This window comes from Ricinus communis, chromosome 6 (assembly GCF_019578655.1).
Source record: "Ricinus communis isolate WT05 ecotype wild-type chromosome 6, ASM1957865v1, whole genome shotgun sequence".
Classification (NCBI taxonomy): domain Eukaryota; kingdom Viridiplantae; phylum Streptophyta; class Magnoliopsida; order Malpighiales; family Euphorbiaceae; genus Ricinus; species Ricinus communis.
In genome coordinates, this window is record NC_063261.1 from 23,909,831 (window position 1) to 23,929,638 (window position 19,808).

Here is a 19,808-nt window from a genome sequence, read left to right on the forward strand (position 1 = left end):
AAATAAAACAAAAAGCTAACAACTAGTTAAGTCGGTTCTATTTCTATATTATTATTTTTCAAAGAAACAAAAGAAAATAGGGTCAAGCTATAAAAGTTGAATCCAGAATGACAAATATATACATCAAACCCACTTGTAATTCGTTTTGCTCTAAGTGTTGATTGGTTCATGAGTGTGTAATGAGTCACAATTCATCCAATATATGGAAACCTACCTCTCCTTTACTAGAAAGGAAAGCAAAAGAATAAAATAATAATAATAATAATAATAATATCGATGTGGGTTGTTAGAGAACTTCTATGAAATAGGGTTTTGTTTGGAAAAAGTTATCATAAATAATATTGCAAAGGGATGACTCTTGACTGCAACTTCTTGTTGTGAGGTTGTTTAACAAAAACAAACTACAAAAACCCACTTAACATGTTTTTTTCCGAATTAAGTGGGCAAAACCACGTTCAAAAATTATTATTATTAGTTTCGAGATTCGTTTTGAAAAAGAAAATATAGATATTTTTTTTATAAACATATATCAAAAATTAATCTAATTAATTTAGAGTCTGCCGTATAAGAGCTTTGCAAATGTTTTTTTTTTTAATACATTACAACAACCTTAAAGAAACCTCTATATGTATTTATTAATGACTCAAACTGTTTTTATTTTATAGTTACCTTAATAAATTGACTTCCACAAGGAACTATTTCCTTTTGCGTGACAATTTGTACACTGCTTAACTTCGTACTAATCAAATAATAATGGATAATTATGTTGATGAGTAATCGGATTTGTTATTGGATAATATGATATATTCATTGACCATGATCTTAGTTTCTTTTTCCCGAAACCACAAGAAAAAAATATAATATATTATGTTATATATATATTTATTGTTTTGTTATTTTAACTAGAAAGTTAGAAAAGTAAACTTAGTACGTAAATTAGATTAAATTAATTTGGAATATTTAATTGTAATTACACCATAGTTTAAAAATTCAGAGCAAATTCTTTGTTAATTAAAGTATTATGAAACTAATCTAGATTATTCTTGTTTAAGAAGAATTGTTTATACCACATTCTTCATTTAGTCAGTTTAATCAATTAATGGGTGGCAATTGAGTAGTAAGTAAGAAAGACAATATATATTGTATTATGATCATTCACGTACCTGCTGAGGTCTTTGTGATTCTTTTCAGAAAATATTTGGTCGCAAATACTCTTATTTTGTTATTATTTTATATGTTAAGAGAATGTGAAATCACATATATTATTAATGAAACTAATTAGGGTTTGGAGTTTTATTTTTAAAGTAAAAAGTATGAAAGTATGCCCATCGATTGACTGGTCTTTAACTTTAAATCTGTAAGATTATTATTCATAAAAATCAGTATATTAAATATATTACTAACATGATACATTTATTTACTAATTGGGTATTTCTTGATATATATATTTTTCTTTTTGTTATCGATCAATAAAATAATTTATAATATATTGTATTTTATTATTAGAGTGAACTACATATAGTAATTGATAATGTAATTAAATTGTGGGCATCTTCTCTTTATTGGTGAAATAATCCAATATGTATATATATACTTTCAAGTTGGAAATTTCCTTTAGAAAAATCTTGATGAGAACTATCTAGTGTCCCATAAATGGTTTATAATTCTATGTCTGAATTTACTTGGCATCAATGAAAAGGAAGGAAGAAGTTATGGTGATTGGAGAAATTAAGCATTGGACTTAATAATGATCACTCATATATCAACATCTAGATGGTAGACTTAACACCAATCACAGAATGTGACTTATGTGGCTAATGACTACCATGAGAGTATGATCGGTTAGCATTTCCTGTTGGAAAGTTACTGAAATTAATTAAATAAATGAAGTGAAGTAGGTAATAAACCTTTAATCTTAAGTATCTATTAGGGTTTATAAATATTGAAGATAGAAGGGAGAGAGAGAGAGAGAGAGAGAGAGAGAGAGAGAGAGAGAGAGAGTCCTTAATTTTCTTTCAAAAAATACATATTCGTTTTCTCTTGTACTGAAAATATTTAATTAATAACTTAAAGCAGCCAATGATTGAAAATATATAACCTATTCTATTGGATAATTTAAAGTTCTTTGATAGAATTTAAAAAAAAAAAAGTATAATTATCAATTTATCATAATTGTTTGTTTTAATGACGGTATTTTTTTATTCCGTACTGGCTCATAATATTAAAAAATAAAAAATATAAAAAATAAAACCCATTTGTGAAATCAAATTAGAAAATTTATAAGATCTAGAAGCATCACTAAAAAAAATCCCCAAAAAAGAAAAATTAGATCTAGAAGTAAACTAGAGTGACACCTCCAACTTGCAATGCCGTGCAGTTAAATATACCTCTTAGTAGTTGCTATCTAAATAAAGTCTTTCTTTTTTGTTTCATAAATATTATATTACATAGTAATATTTATCAAATATCTTTATATTACAATTTTTATAAAAAGTAATTTAAGCGCGCAATGCACGTTAGTAATTATAATAAACATATAATTATTGCTATTTTTTCAAAATCTGTCATTATTATTATCATATTATTATTCATTCGGCAATTGTATTTTAATAATTATAAGACGACTCAGTACCAATTGAGATAAAATGGCATTAATTGATGTGTTAAATTAATGTAGCAAACTAGGAGTTTGGAATAATGTGTATAATGGTAGTTGATGACTTATTGGAAGAACTTGGTTTTAATTGTACGTTGCTGATCAAATTTGGCTTTATCAGCTCTCTCCCTCCTTCCCCCAGTTCCCACTAATTAATTGGTTAATTTCATACAAACACTAATTTTCTTCTTTGACTAAATGTTATTATCTCGACTTTTATATATTAAAAAAAACATTAAATATTCAATTATTTTTTATTTCAGTTTTTGTTATGATATGTCGTTCATTATTCTTATAAAATTATTTATTAATTTTAAATGATTAAAATACAGCTTTATAAAAATAGCAAGTGGGTAAAACGTAGGATAAAAATAGTAAATTATGCAGCGTGAGTCTATTATTAAATATTTTCAAGTGATATGCCAAAAAGAATAACTAAAAAAACTAAGTCTTTTCTTTTTTATAATGTGTGGATTTTTTTAATTTAGCATTTTTAGTAATTTTTAATTTGAATATATGTAGAATAATATTAAAATCTCTCAAATTTTATTAAAATTTGCATTTCTAGCTCCAAGAGTACAGTCAACATCCCATAAAGAATGGGGGAGAAACAAGTAGTCTCTTATATGTAATTAACTTAGCAAATAAGGATAATTAAGTAGCATTGACTTCTTTAGAGATTAGAAAAATTTAGGTAAAGCAAGTTAATTAGATTTATTGTCTTAATCACCAGCAACCTCATTTTAATTAGCACTCACAGTCATTATAATTCATAGTCCAAATAATGAAAAAAAAAAAATATCTGCTTACTAAGTAGTCTATGCAAGAGCTTGGTTTCCCTTGTTCTTTCCTTTTCTTTCTTTTTTTTTTTTAATTTTTTTGTATATTTTTATTTCAAGAGCACCTCACTTACATAGCAAAAATTGTTGTTGATTTTGTATGCAATGCACTGAGAATTATGTTGTTTTTCTTTCTTTTATTTTTACATTTTTACTTTTATTTATTAGACGCAATATATGTTGTATTTATATATTAAATCTTTGGTATTTTAGTTTAGTGATAAAATAAAACTATTTTAATAAATATTTAAATATTTATTACTTATATCTTATATGTTGACTATAAAAATAAAATTTAAAATGATAAAGCGAGCTAAATGTTTATTCAATTAATTAAGATCTATATTTACTTGTTTGCAATAAATATTAGGTTTTTTTTATTATTATTATTATTATAGAAAGGAAAAAGTAGAGATTCGAACTTAATATCTTTATTCGAATTGCATAAAGCTCTCTTATCAGACAAAAAATCTGATGGTGATCAAGTATTATTATTTGATACTATTTTATTTATTTTTAGAATATTTCTTCACAAAAGGAACTTCTTTTTCTTTTTTCTTCGAGTAGGATGATTTCCTTTTAAATAAAATAATATTTTAACAGACGCATAAGTCTCTTCTAAAAACTTGTTTTTTAATGAAAGTTACATCTTTTGTACAATTGGGAAGTGGCCTTATTAATGTTTCATATATGAGAATTTAAAATTTCTTGAGTTTCAGTGTTTCAATTCCCTATTTACCAATATTAATATTTCTAATTATTATAAGAATTTTGAGAATAGATTAAAATAAAAATTCAAAAACAAAAAATTAATACCAAAAATGCGAATATATCTCTTTGATTATTAGTTTTTTCCCACATATATTTTTCACAGAAAGCAATATACGAAAAAGTAGAGTATTTATTTTAATTCTTTTACTTTTTTTTTTTGTGAATTCACAGAATAGGGCTAAGAGGGTTCACATGAGTGTAGTAATTTTTAAGAAGAATTTTCACGGTGACCGTTATTTGAAATTTTTTAGGTCAATCTTTTAATGGGCTTTTTCCATAAAAAAAATTTCGTTAGAAAAAAGATATCAAAATTATATCTACAAAATATTTGAAGAATATTCTTAAAAAAATATTATTATGACTTCAGTTTTTATTTTTTTTAAATTTTGTCTGAAGAAAGATACTAAAAATATACCTAAAAATATCAAAATGATATATTTTTAATTTATATTATTGTGATTTCAATTTCTATTTTAGATCTTTTACTTTTTCTTTTTATAATTTCAGCTGAAAAAAAAATACTAAAAGTCTACCTAAAAGCTACCAAAAGTTTATTTATTTTTAATTGTATTGTTATGAATTTATTTTTTAGAATTTTTTTAAAAAAAATACTAAAAATATATATCTATAAAATATTAATAGAATAGAATTTTAACTTGAATTACTTCAAAATCGGGTAAATGAAATAAATTTATTATTTTTATTTTATATCTCTATATCTGGTATTCATGAATTGAATGATATTACATGTTTATAGTAATTAGTATATTTTAAAGACATAAAAATATGTGTTTTAAAAAATATATTAAAAATATTACTAAATACAATTTAAAATATATAAAAATATAATTTAAATAAAATTTAAAAATATTTTTGACAGTAAAAAAAATACTAAAAAAATTATAATACAATTCTAAAAAAACCGTGTGAATAAAATCTTTTAATATTATCGTAAAAAGAAACTATATAAAAAAAACTAAGCGCCTTCTCCTGTAATCCTAAAAGTCCCTTTATTTATTTGTCCATACATTTCAATTATTTGATGTTGCAAGGCAATTTCGTACTGTGTCGAAATCAAAGTACAAACATAACAAATGTCTAAAAATTGGACCAATGCCCCCTTTTCTCCCCCCTGTGGTCCAACAAATATATTTATTTCTTGCAACTCTTACATAGATTTCTTCTTCATGTTACACTGAATATCATTGTTATCCTAAAATATGACTTTTGTTTTTGGTTTCTCTTAAGTAATACCTCAGAATAAATTCTCTCAGAAACTTGTAAATTTCCAGGATACATACATAGAGAGATTGGTGCTCTTTTTGACAGAAATTCATTGAGTTAAAATTAAGAGTGGGTGTTTGATGAATAATTAAAATAATAATAAATGCAATTAAGAGGTATAAAAAGAATTTCACCGAAGACCATGAACTACACAACAAGAAATAATCATTTCATTATATTCGTTGCATATATTTTATATAATACCTTTAAATGTTTATAAAAAATATCCAAGAAATATTTGAATAAAAAAAATAAAAATGTGAAAAAAAATTATATTCATTAAATCAAAATCAATTAATATAACAATAAGAAAAGAAAAGTTATAGCTTTAATCAACAAGAAGATGAAAAGAGAGGGAAGGGGCTAAATTAGAAGGAATATTTTTTGTATATATATTTTGGTTGAAATATTATTAATTAAAGAAAGAGCCACGTGCAAGTGCATGCCCCCTGTTTTCATGTATTTTGCTTGGTCAAGCCCAAGTAGCCACTGACTTCGGCCTGAATTGCCACTAAATTAAGGAGTTTGGGAAATTTGAAAACTTATTGGCAATTGTATTCAAATTGGATTCAAGAATTATAGGTCTCTATCCGTGTACTTATTTCTTTTTACTCTTTTTTTTTTTTTTCTCATTTTAGTATTCATAGTTAATCAAATTAATTTAGATGTGAATTAGGACTTTTGCAGTTGCATACTAAGACCCAGATTCAAAATCTTAATTAAATTAGAATTGTTTTTTACTATTTCGTTAAAATTGACATCTATCAAGTTTTGACAAGAACATAAAAGGGGATTTTTAAGTATTAATATAGATAAGAGTTGAATCTTAATTAACCCAAACAAGTACTTGAAAAGTAAACCACCAGATAAAAACAATATATATATATATATTAGAGATATAAAACTATTATAAGTCTCACTTAATAATTTATCTTTTTCAAATAGATTGATTTTTTGATATAGTATTAAAGTTTATATAAGAAAAGGTCTAAGATTTACTTATCGGCTATTTTTATATTATTATTATTATTAATCAAATATTTACAGTGAGTCTGTATATACATAAAATTTAGAAAACAAACAAACTTATAGCTATATCATACGGAAATAACCATTTATGCATAATTGATGTTTCTTTTTTTATTTATGTAAGAGTCAACAAATCATAAATTATACAACATGAGATAGTCATCTCTTTATACGTATCATAAAATTAGAAAATTTACTTGTTACCAAAGAAAAACAAAACACTCTTGTTACTCCATATGCATAATTGATGCTATTTCATAATAAATAAATATATAACTATATTTATATGTAAGTTGTTAATGTAGGGCACACATATTTCAAACAAGTAGTACTTAAGAATGTGAACCAATAGAATATTATAAACATATATAATGTGTGCGTGTGAATCTACAAATTCAATTAAACTATTCATCCCAAGCTAAAATGCTAAAAAGTCAAGAAAATAAATATAAATGTGTACGTATAAGCAAAGATGAACATGTGAATTGTCAACTCAAAACTTTCAAAAGAGTATTTTTCTTCTCAAAAGTAAAAGAAAAACAAATTAAAAGAATAATAATAATATAGATGCGTTTAACACGCCTCATCATATATATTTATACTAAAAAATTATAATTGTATATTTAAACTTGTGAATTTATTATGAGAAATAAAATGGAATAAATTTAGTATATATATATTGCATAAATTAAAAAAAAAAAAACTTACCATTCAACTATTAAATATTTTAATTTTATTTTATTGAGCGTGTAGATTTTTATTTTATCCTGTTAATTTTTATCTTGATTAAGAATTCATAAAAGTTTTCTTTATTTTATTAAAATAATTACTTCTATTTCTATTATAATTAGGGAATACTGTGCCCTTTAATTAAAATAAAATAAAAGAGAAAGATTTAGGAGGATGGTAAGGCACGATTCCACGTACACAAGCAAGGTACATACAATATGCAAGTAGTGAGGCCTCAGCAGAGAATTTCGTTCGAGTAGTTGGCCAATATTTACAAGCAAAGTTTGATATATATATATATATATATCATACAATGTAAGGGTTTGACCGCACTTGCCGCCGCCAACCCCAACCAGTCTTCTGCCATTCTCCGCGTTACCCTACTGTTGTTTAGTTGTTAATGGATATTATGCATTTTTTTATAAATATTAAATTTTTATTTTATTATTTTTAATATATTTTTAATTATTTAAATATAAAATAAAGAATTAATTTTATTTTCTATTTTATATTTAATCAATTATAAATTTCTATCATTTTATGTACTTGATTAATTGTTATTTATTTATTTTATTTTTTATTAATAAAAATTAAAAAATATTAATTATTATTTAAATATTTTTTAAAATGTCTTTATTATTAAAATTATACTTTTTAAAATAAAGTCAACATACTTAAGATGGAAGCCATTTAGCAATTTGATAATGTTTTTATCTCCAAGTTAAAGAAATATTTTAATTTTAAATCTTGTTATCAACAAAAATTTATTATATTTATATTGAAAAATGTTTATAAAAGCATAAAATATATGTTTATTACAAAATTATAGAGTAAAATATTATCTTTTGTTAAACACATATATATATGTGTTTATTTCTCACAAAAAAATATTGTTAACGTGTAATATTATGTTCTTAGATAATTTAATAATTAATAAATTAAGATTTTAATTGAATAATAATTTTTATCCTAAAAAATTAATATTTTTAATATTATATTAACTAATAAACTAATATTCTAACTAACAATAATTGTAATTCTAAAAATACAGAATTTTAATTTATATATTAATATTTTATTAATAAATTAAATTTTAATTATAGCATAATAAAGAATTAGTAATACTTATATTTAGAGTGATGTTAGATACAACCAAGAAACCTATTAATAAATATTCTTAAAATAGTTTCTATATGATGATATTAATACAAATCTTAAAATCCTAAAAATATTTTAAATTGCTATTAATTCTAAAATATAACAAATAATTATAAAATATTAAAAAACTATTAAATTTTATCTATAAAATAATTTTTATATAAATATTTATAATTAAAATAATAAGTACAAATTATAAGTGTTTTAGCTAATCGATTTAAATTTGGTTTTGAAATTAAAATTTTATAATTATGGATACAATTTCAGTACAATAGAGGTACACCCAATGAGTGCTAACCTTTGTAAGCTAAAAGCCAAATTTGCTTTGAGGAAAGCTAATTCTAGTTATAGTCCAAATTAATAAGGTGAAATTGCAAATTGAGGGCCTAAGCAAGTTTAAATAGTGGGGTTGAAATTCATTTATGGTGAAGGAATCAAAGTACTGTACGTACATTGCCGTACGGTACAATCTCCACGGAAAGAAGGAACAAAGGAGACGAGTCAAAAAAAGAGGTTTTGAAGTCAGTGAGAAGTTCAGCAACAGTGTTGCTAGGAATGATCCTCTTCTATGTCATCACACAACAACCCCCTAGCAGAAGGGGGTATTATTATTATTATTATTTTTTAATTTATTAATTGGTATTTATTTAATAACTCAACGGCTAAATTTTAAAATAATTATTTTTATTTATTGAAAGGCGTAATGAATGGTTAGCTACATAAAAAAAAAATAGTTATTTTTTAATATTCATTATAAAAATAAAAAAAATTAAAATTCAGAATCTTTTAATACTAATCACTATTTGAACTAAATTTTAAATATAAAGCTTAAAATATTCTCTAGCTAACATCACTAGTGTGAATTTTATTATATAATAAAGATTAGTCTCATATTTAATGAGATTTTAATAAAAATAAAAAGATGTAGATTATTATTTTAAAATTTAACTGAAAAGGTAGTTTTGTTTTGCCAGTCTAATTCTCTGCCAATTTCAGGATAATTACTGACTAATATAATACACAGTTTTTTCTGGGTGTCAGCTGCCCATTGGATCCCAATATAAACAAAATGGATGCCTTCTAGAATCACCAGGTCAAGCATGGAAGCAACACTGTGGGTTTAGTAAAAGAAAGGATAAAGAAAAGTTAAACAATAAGGAAAAAAACAAGATTTATATTTCATCATCTTCTGGGAGTGATTGTTTTGTTCAGCAGCCACCATCACATGCAAATTATTCAAACAAGTTAAACATGATCTAGAAGGTCTTCTTTCAGTCTGATTAACATATTTTTCTTTAAAGGGTAAATATATTTTTCTGGATCAGACTGTGCATCAACAATGGCTTAAATTTGATCAATCTTTAAATTAAAAAAAAATAAATGTGGCTTAATATTTTATATAATTTTAGTTAGCTATTAGGTATATATGTTTAATATTTAATTATAATAAAATTGAAGCGAGTGTGATCATATCAGCAATAATGCACCGAACCCATTAGAATTTTAAATTTAAATATATTTGGACAATAGCAACCTTTTGACAAGTTCTCGTGTTGCATCCTTTATTTTTTTCTTTTATATAAAAAAACTTAATAAAATTGAAGCAAAAAGATACATAGTACTGTTCTAAAATTAATTTAGCTCCAACAATCAAGTATCTGACATTTTATTAAAACAACTTTCAAAAAGAAAAAAAGAAAGAGCAAATCAAAATGTCTTTCTGGAAGATCCCTAACAAATCAAAACGACAGCATAAACATAATATGACCAAAAGAAAGAGCAACTAGAAAGGGGTGGAAAAGAAGCTATAAAGTTTGATGATTTTATAGTCTAATTTTCTTTCTTTGCCAGAATAGCCTCTCCAGTCAAAGTTTTGCATGACCTTATCTTTAATTACTTTTTCCTGTTAAATTTTCTTGAACCATCTTTTCTGAACAAGGAATTAGTTGTTGTAAATTTTGGGTTAGGGTTACTTTATGAAACTTCTTCTGCAACATCCTTTGTTTCTTGATCTGATATTCACATTCACAAAACCAATACCTTGGTGGTGTGCATTATAGCACAAGTCAGAGTTTTGCAACTAGGAAATCCTTATTTTTTCTTCTTCGCCAATGGCTTAAAAAAAAAAAAAAAAATTTCATATTATAATAATGGTATTAAATGGTAGGTAGCCAAATTCCAAAATCAGATATTAATAATAATAATAATAATAATAATAATAATAGCCTCAGCTTATGCATGTTCTCATGAAATTATTGTTTTGACATTTGTAATTCACTGTTTCTCTTGTTATGGAAAGTCAGCAACTAGAAGGTTGATAAGCTTCAAAACTAACCTATGAACTTAATGAGGAAATAATGATAAGTCAAAATTGATGAGGAATTATTAATGACCCTTTCAAACTCTTTTTTTTTTTCTTTCTAATGAACTATCAGAAATAGTTCCAAAAGAACAAAAGAAGCAGAGCATCAAAAATAAACATTGTAAGGTTTTGATTACTTTGCTGTCAAAGAGAAACCATTTCCATTTTAAGGAGAGTCCAAGATTACAGAGGAGACTGTAAACTCTGTTAAGGCATGAGCAACAGAGAGGGTTAAAGCAGTTATTTGCATTCTCTGTCTTGTTATTTATCCACCAACAAATAAAACCTGATAGAATTTACTGGGTATCCTTGTAACTGTAAGGATTTCAAGGGAAACAGCCAAAGGACATTAGGACAGTAATAAAACTGGCCATCCCTTGCATAAACTCCGAATTAGAAATATATTTCTATGTTCATTGCTTTGTAAGAAGTTACATACACTAATTTCCCAACTGAATCCACATTCTGCTCTCCAAATAAATAGAAGAACTTGTTTTAAGTAGGAACAGAATCATCACATAAATGGATTGCTAAATTAACTCTGCAGGTTCCAGTTCTACAAAAGGCTACTCTTTAACATCTATAGTTACATGGTTTAAAGTTTAGTGCCTTTTGTACAGCGCCAATTTCTTTATGCTTGGCTTTCATCTCGGGCTAATATTTTCATCTCGAACATGACCTGGACTTAACTTTCTTCCCCAAACCATAAGATGCAGAAGTAAAGAAAGCACGGCATGTTCCAGGGTGAAAAAGCTTCTGCATCTCTCTTGGGCCTATAAAGCTAATATCCCATATAGTTGAAATAAAACCTCAAACTACAAGAACTTCTGTAATGATGACCTCAATACCATACATTTAAACACTTCCACAAGCACGATATTAGCATTTACTTATTGAAATTGATAGTCAACAATTAATAGGGTGATCTTTTATGGACTTCAGTGATTGTACTTTATAGTATCGCAGCATTAATATTCTAAGTGATACTCCTGAAACTAAAGACCTCAATCCAAAGCTGATCATACAGGTTCATAATCAACCAAGTCTCAAAAATCAAAGAAATATATCCCATTAAACCATAATTCCAACTTGGATTTTTTTTCAGCTGGTTAGACCAAGGTTTTACACCCTAAGTCTTACTGAATGAGATCTACAACTTATCTCTGGAAAACTGTCAATCTTACATCTATAAAACCATCATTAAATGCTCCCTTGGCCCCCACCTAAGCACATTTCATGATATTTGTGTTCTAGAGAATGCCACAAAAATTCTAATACATGATTGCATAGCAACTCTCAGTACTCAATTCCACACACTTGCCGTAAGCAGTCTGTCCAATGCTCAAGTATCCTAAATGAACAAAACCTACAAAATTCAAAATGAACAGAGCATTACAAGAAATATAAACAGAGAACTTAAGAAGTTCCATAAACTCAATTACTTCATTATTCACAAGGGTTTAAGCAATCTTCCATTCTTTCCAACCCTCGGATATTATTTCAATTCACTTCATTCATCTCAGATTCCTTTCAAAGCAATCAGATTAAGTAAACAATTGAAAACAGAAAACTATAATGATGCAAAATATTTGAAATTCAAGACTCACGTTTCTCTTTACAAACACAATTATCGATATCAGTCTCGTCATCATCATCATTCCTTCAAAAAATCCTCACTTTCCCTAAATTCGTGGGCACCATTACTGTCATTATCATTTTGGTTCAATGTCCCAAACTTCTGCTTGAAAGAATCTTGTCTCTGTAACCACATCATATGTCCCTTCAAACCAAACAAAGATAAAAGGAACAACCCATTACTGAAATGAATCCATTAAGCAGCTAAAGACAAAATTTATATAGAGTTACCTGGAGTGCAGCAGCCCAACCAATGAGAAAAGAAGCAAACCAGAATTTCTTGTCATTGAGTAATTGCTTTGCTTTCATTTTTATAATAATAACCAATTATTCTTTTTGTTTTTGATGAAGAAGAAAACCCTAACCCTAGAGGTATTGTAGAATTGGGGATGATCAGTTCACTCTGGTTCCTGTTTGTTTTACTCCAGCATTTACAGTTCCAGATAAGTGATTCGGGCATGGGCATGGGCATGGTTTATATTCTCACCCTTATCTTAACTGAATAAATTCAACCCGACCCGAGACTTAATTATATATTTTTCTCAATAAAAAATATCAGATATATGTAATTCTGACTTATTTAAAAAATGAATAATAAAAATTAAAAAAATCAGAAATAGAATTGATGCAAAACAGTTAAAGATTTAAATACTATTTGAGAACTCCTTAATAAGGTTTATATATATATAATATTTAAGTGAATATGAAAATTTGCATATATTTTCTTGGCAAGTCTTGCTTTTTATTTATTGAGAATGTCTTGCTTTCTGTGACTCATTTTACCTTTTTTTTTTTCTTTACAAAAATGAGTTCATTTATACATCAGCATTTTCTTTTTTGAAGTTACACATAATGATAATGCTTTAGTTTTATTTAGTTGTGGAAAGTAATATTTAATTTTAATTTTTTAAATTACATAAAAATTTCCATTTTTTTCTAAATAAAAGATTAAAAATTTGAAACGTACGCTTGTTTATCTATTTTTTTTTTACTCTCTTCATTTTCTTTTTTTATAATTTAGAAAAGTAAGAAATTTTTAATAAATTAGTTGTTGAACATTATTAAAAATTTAAAATATGTTATTTAAATATAAAACACTCAGAATATGTTTCACTGAATTCGAGTGTTTTTTGATAGAGCATTTCTACAACTAAACAACAAACCCTAAATTTCAATTTTCTTAAAATAATTTTCTCCAAAGGAGGCCTTAAATTCTTAATTTCTTGCATTACAAGATATGCATTCAATTATTAGGTTACTAATAATTCAACCCTTGCTCCTGATCAGATTGGCAATAGATCATTAACATAGTCATGGAGAATTATTAGTCTCTACTGGTTTGAGTATTTGCAATATCATATGAAAGAATGTGTGTTGTAAGATCTATATAAATAAATAATATAAAGTTAGACAACTGGTTCTTACAAATTGTTCTACTCCATCTCCTCTCAGATATTACAATCAGTTACCAAGGTGCAGCAGCTAGGCTTTCAAACTGAAGCTTGGTACTCAATATGTCTGCACTTATAACTTCAGCATCCACCTTTGAAGCATTATTCCCAGAATCTTTAGTCACCACCTTCATTGCCTGTTTCTCTCCTGACTCGCTTATTGTCTTGTCAGTTTTATCTATACCTTCTTCCAACTTCATCATTTCATAATTATGCTCTATGAGCTGAACGTGCCCGTTTTTCGACGGACCCTTGAGCTGTTCATACCTATCTTTCATTGACAGCAACATATTCAGGCGATCCATTACTGCCTTAACATCAAAGCCATGCAATCTCAGATTAGCAAGAATTTCCAAATAGCTTTGGAAAAGGTTTCTGGGATCGTCCACTCGCAACTTGGATGTCTTCTCTACCAACATGGCGAAGGTCATCATATGACGCATGGCGACCCCTTCCCGGCTTGCCTCCTCAAATTCAATCAGAGGACTAAAATGTGGTTTCTGTGGCAAGAGTCGAAAAACTTCCATGGATTCAATATCTCCCCAGACAAATGAGCTTTTATGAAAAGGCATCTCTTGACTCTTCACTAGCTCTGTGTCTCTAGGAACTCTGTTGCCTGGATGTCCTGGACAATTATAATAATTGTAACAAATGGTTAAGCTCGTGACAAAATTATTTCATGTGAGAACATTCCCAAAGGAAATGCCTGAAACAAAGTTTTTACAGCATACAACCTCTAAATGAAGAGGAATGAAGATGTTGCCACCATTTGTGAGCATCATATGCAATCTGATTTGAATCTAACTGAACCAATAGAAAATTGGTTTCTTTTTATGCAAACTTGTCCGTTAAAATTGTATAGACAATAGGAAAAAAAACATATCTGACTTTTCTTGTGACATAATAAACAAATATTCCTTTGCTTCCTGAGAGTGTTCAAAGATTCAATTTGAACTGATTAGCTAACCAGAATTGAACACAAAAATTCAGGCAAGCTTTAATTTAGGAAAGGAAAAATTAGCCAAGGTGTATATTAGCCTGTCTATATTCGAGTCAGTGATTACCACTAGTTGAGAAGAATGAATGATGTTTGTCAAATTTACCAGATAAGTAAAGAGATAGCTTTTCTCTCATTTCAGTGCCTGAATTGGAGGCAGATTCACAAATCTGTTGCCGATAATCCTTGTCATGACTATCAGACACCGGCATCTCATCAAGCACCTTATCTTCCATGTCAATAACAATATTATGCAGCAAGCAGCATACAAATATTATTCTTGGCAACCTATTTTTATCAGGCAGCCACATTACTCCATGAATAATCCTCCAAATTTCCTTCAGTCTTGTCAATGCAATCTGTGCTAATAACATTGTCGCTGAGTGTCGGTTGTTAAACTCGATCTGATGTTCCTGGTGTGGATGTTGATAAGGTGTAAATAACCATGGCATTAGGGGAAACCCTGCATCACCTATAATATATTCTCCCAACTCTGTTCCTTCCATGAGCTCCATCTTCTTCCCATTTAGCCTTTTCCCTTCTTCTGAAAGTTTAAAAAAACTTGAGTTCTGGAGCACAAGGGCATCGCTTAAACTACCTGGATACCCAACAATAACATCACGGAATCTCATGTCGGGGTCCACAATTGCTTGCAAAACCATGCTATGATTCTTTTCCCGATCAATCCATACGTCATTCGAATGATCAACAGCAGGCAGTGTCATGACAACGTGTGTAGTGTCAATCACCCCACAGCAATTAGGGAGGCTATGTATCTTCTCAAACTTGGACTTTATGGCTGCCATTTCTGTTTCAGTTGAAGGCCAGCGAAGATGGTGCAGCCCTCTTTCTTCCATTGCTTCCACAAACCGCCAGGTTACATGAGAAACAGTTGATTGGTTAACCCCAAACGAATCACCAATGCTTGACAATGATTCACCAGAGCTAAGTCTCCTAAGAGCAATGGCTACTTGGTCATTTGGAGATAGTGGCTTCCCATTGGTACCAGTCAAGTTAGATTGCCTAGCCTTCAGATCATTATTCACAAGTGAACAGATATAGTTGAATGTCTTTCTTGAAATTTTGAAAACAGATTCAAATTTCTTTGTATTTCTTGATCCAGATAGAGGACCTAATGAAAGGATTACAGATTATTAGTTGTGTATGTGCACATACGACAATCATATATCAGAATCTTTAAGAGAGCAACAAATTATAAAATATTCATGCAAAACAAGGGGATGTTTGGTCTTGTATCATATTGGAAGAGCAGCAAAATTAAACAAACAATAGTCCTTAACACCAACATACACAGATACTTGCATCTGAATTCACAAGAAAGTTTGATTATTTAGTCCACATGCAAAAGGACGGCGTGAATGTCCTAAATACAAGCAACCACAATAAAATTTCTCTTATAAATGTAATCGATCAGGCGCAACACTTAAGTTTCACAAACCCATTCAGTTCTGAACTTTCTAGAGAATTATTAGATGTTTGATATCAAGCTCAGTAACTTATAGCAAGCATTGTCCCTATGAGGCAAACTGGAAAACATACTTCAGATACAAATAAAGTGTATCAGTTTTAGTACATAACAGTTATAATTTCTGATCAGTATCTGGAGGAAAACATTTGGAAGCCTACAAGAGAGCAAGGAGTTCATGAAGAAAAAGAAAGTTTCTCTCTTAAATATTCTGAAAAAAATAAAAATCACTGAGAAAGTAAATAATTGCAGAAAGTTTGCTCTTTCTGCAAATGCTTTTATTAAAGACCATTAAAGTACTAATCTGGTACATATCTGAAGAGCATAACAGCAACCAGCTTAACTCTTAAAATGCTGTTACCAAAGAGACGTTGACCAAAAATTAACCAAAAAAGACAATATGAAAAATTAAGAGCTTAACTATTTTTCCTCTCTAATCATTAGCCTAGATGATGTAATTCAGATCCAATGCCACCAATTTCTTGCAATTTATTAATAAGGTTAAAGTGAAATCAAGAAGCTAAGTTTCAAGAGAAACCAATGCTATGTTTGGTTAAAATCCATTAAGGAATTCATTTCATTTAAGAAAAATACACGAGAAAGAAAGTAAAGTGGAAATATAAAGTTGAAGGAGATATTTTGGTGTTATGGAATACATTGATAAACTAATATGGAATTCATTTGAAAATTCTACCTATTTTGTTAGAATTTAGTTTAGCTATAACTAATTCCACACAAATTTAAATATGTAGAATTCTAAATTAACTTTCATTTCATTCAAAGCATGTAACTTTGGATTTGCAAATGAATACCATGAATTTTATGGATTTCAACCAAACACAATGTAACGCAACTTTGACAAGTAGTGATGCAAAATTTTGCATGTCAACCAAGCAAGATCTGTTAATAAATTTAATCAAAAGTTTTTCCTTTGCCTTTTTTCCTAGAAGGAATTCTCGTATATCTTTGTCTCTTTTTAAGAAAAACAAAGAAAAGTCAAAATCACTATTTTTCATACAATGAAATGCAAACAGGAGGATAGAAAATCAAGCATGAGGTGTCTCAACTTATATAAGGTGCCCATGTTGATTAATTTGCAGCTATGCAGAGCCATAACCAAAACAACCAAAGGTTTTACTTGCATAGATAGTGCTCAATCAAATTGTTGGCTAGGGAAGGAGCAAAATATGAGTTTTAGATATCAAAAGTTTCACTTTCTAAATAGATGAAAGAATTTGAAGACGAAAACAAAATAACATAGAAAGAGAACCACTGATGCATAAGGCTAGGTGATGAACAAAATTTGGGTTAAGTTCCTTGCTCCAATCATAACCAGTAAAAGAGATTACATAAATACGATAATCTCGTAACTAAACACTGGAATCATCCCCTTTGATCCAACCAGATGGAGGTAGCTGCCCCCAAAACTTCATTATATTTCTTAAGCATTATAAAAACCTCTCCACTAGCACTCATCAAACTAGTAAAACTAGGAAAGAAATGGACTTGACCCATCACCTGAAATTCTATCAGAAACATAACAAACCTAACTAAAGCAGTTAATAGTTATAAACAACAAAGCATGATTCTCTAATAAAGCAGAAAAAAATCAACAAAACCACAGCAAATTGATACAAGAAAAGAACCATACAAATAGATTAACAGCAATCCAATTGCAAACACAATTCTAAAAGAATGTAAAAAACATGTATAACACTAATTGGTTAAAGAATATAAACCATAGACCAAATTAATATAAACTCAACCCAACCCATGTCATAAAAATTCATCCAATGTAAAGCAAACACAACCAAAAAAATTCCTCACGAAACACCATATCTTAGAAACTAACTAAGAGCAATACGGACGTATAGAACCAACCAACCAGCAAAAGCTCGATATAAGAAAAATCGATCAGAATCAACAAATAGTAAAATGTAAAGAATGTGTACCAGTAATCCTTTTAGAGAAATCATCCCACCAATCTAAAGTTTGTTCTTGTTTCAATGAAGACAAAGCAGAAGCCAACACATTCTGGTCAACCTTCTTCTCTGCTTTCTTTCTTCTCTTTAAACCTCTGATGGGTCCCATTCAAAACCCAAGAAAGACTTTAAAAAAAAAAAAATCAGCAAGAAAGACCAAAGAACACACGAACAGTTTATAAAAGACTGAGACTAATGGTTCGGCTGCAAAAGGGTTTCTAATATAAGTGATCTTTTTAATGAGAACATGCAATGATAATGAAAAAACTGTGAAGGAAAGAAAGAGAAGAAGAGAAGGGAATTGAGTTTAAGGAGTGACGTTGAGGGGCTTATTTTCTTGCTAAAGAAAAGACAATGTAGCCAAAGAGAAGTTACACAAGCAATTTTCTACATATATATATATATATACACACACAAACACATATGGGTTCTTTCTTCTTTCTTCTTCATTCGTCTTTCATTTTAAATTTTATTTTCTGTGCTTTTGTATATCTAACTATAATAATAATTTTTTATTTATTTTTCTTTGCTTTCTAGAGTTTCTACGGTGGATTTGAGTGTTTACGATATTGATTAATTATTATGCTTCCAAAGTGGAAATAAGAAGTGATCCAGCAATTAGATTTCTTCTCTCAATGTAGTTTTTATAACTAAAATTAACAAATACATAATATAGGTGAGTTCTAGGGTACGTAAAATATGATAACTTAATTTTTCTTTAAATACTTTTTATGTATTTGTTCAATAACGATTTATAAAATTTAAATTAAACTTACATATAAAATTTATTTTTTGAGCAATTTATATAAAAAGATTTAAAATTTAAAATTTATAAAATTGTACATAAAAATTATGTATTAGAAATTTTTTATGTAAATTTATTAAAATTTTAAATATTTTTATTGAATAAATACATAAAGAGATTAAAAAAATTACATCTTTATAAATCACGATGCTATAAAATTTATCCATAACAAGTCAAATTCGGCAAAATTTAAAAGTCTTTTTTTTTTTATGTAAAATTTAGTTAATTATATGCTTTTATTATAAAAATAAGTGTATATTTCAATTTAAGCTTGAATTCTTTCTCTATCAATTTATAACTGAGAGACAAAAAAAAAAGAAACAAAACCTTAACAATTAGAAGGAAATAGTCACAGAAAATATAGTATAGAGGGCCGAAGTACTTGTCAGGAGGTGTTAACGTGCGATTGAATCTTTGTGATCTTCTTAAATAAAACACAGGAAGAAATGAGAGATCTATGGAAATCAAGTAATAAAAACTGAAGAAAAAAGAAAAGAAAAGAAAAGCAACCAATAGCGAAGTTAGTTGATGGAAGAACTTGCACTAGCAGAAGTTCTTTACATTAAAAATTGGATAGAATGAATCATATTTTTCCTTGATCTTTGTTTTTGGTATATATTGTGA

At 27.7% G+C, this 19,808-nt stretch overlaps 2 protein-coding genes across 2 annotated transcripts; both read right to left on the minus strand.

Annotated features, from left to right (window-relative positions):
• Positions 1-11,881: 11,881 nt before the first annotated feature.
• LOC8275930 lies at positions 11,882-12,924 on the minus strand. The gene is made up of 3 exons (XM_015727096.3): positions 12,695-12,924; positions 12,436-12,608; positions 11,882-12,194 (listed from the first exon to the last, which is right to left on the minus strand). The coding sequence occupies exons 1-2, from the start codon at positions 12,770-12,772 to the stop codon at positions 12,483-12,485; spliced, it is 204 nt and encodes a 67-aa protein (XP_015582582.1). The 5' UTR covers positions 12,773-12,924; the 3' UTR covers positions 11,882-12,194; positions 12,436-12,482.
• Positions 12,925-13,823: 899 nt separating this feature from the next.
• On the minus strand, positions 13,824-19,071 carry LOC8275929 (protein ALP1-like). Its single transcript, XM_002531937.4, has 3 exons — positions 18,350-19,071; positions 15,018-16,043; positions 13,824-14,539 (listed from the first exon to the last, which is right to left on the minus strand). Exons 1-3 carry the CDS (start codon positions 18,486-18,488, stop codon positions 13,929-13,931), a joined length of 1,776 nt encoding a protein of 591 aa, XP_002531983.1. The 5' UTR covers positions 18,489-19,071; the 3' UTR covers positions 13,824-13,928.
• Between the last annotated feature and the right edge of the window lie 737 nt (positions 19,072-19,808).

What these genes read in the sequence shown, in the direction of transcription:
- LOC8275930 (XM_015727096.3), bottom strand. Translation starts at nt 12,772, where the DNA reads ATGAAAGCAAAGCAATTACTCAATGACAAGAAATTCTGGTTTGCTTCT. An exon ending in GTTGGGCTGCTGCACTCCAG is followed by an intron (nt 12,609 to 12,694) that starts GTAACTCTATAT and finishes TTTGGTTTGAAG; the next exon opens with GGACATATGATGTGGTTACA.
- LOC8275929 (XM_002531937.4), bottom strand. Translation starts at nt 18,488, where the DNA reads ATGGGACCCATCAGAGGTTTAAAGAGAAGAAAGAAAGCAGAGAAGAAG. An exon ending in TTTCTCTAAAAGGATTACTG is followed by an intron (nt 16,044 to 18,349) that starts GTACACATTCTT and finishes TCCTTTCATTAG; the next exon opens with GTCCTCTATCTGGATCAAGA. An exon ending in GCTATCTCTTTACTTATCTG is followed by an intron (nt 14,540 to 15,017) that starts GTAAATTTGACA and finishes ATAATTGTCCAG; the next exon opens with GACATCCAGGCAACAGAGTT.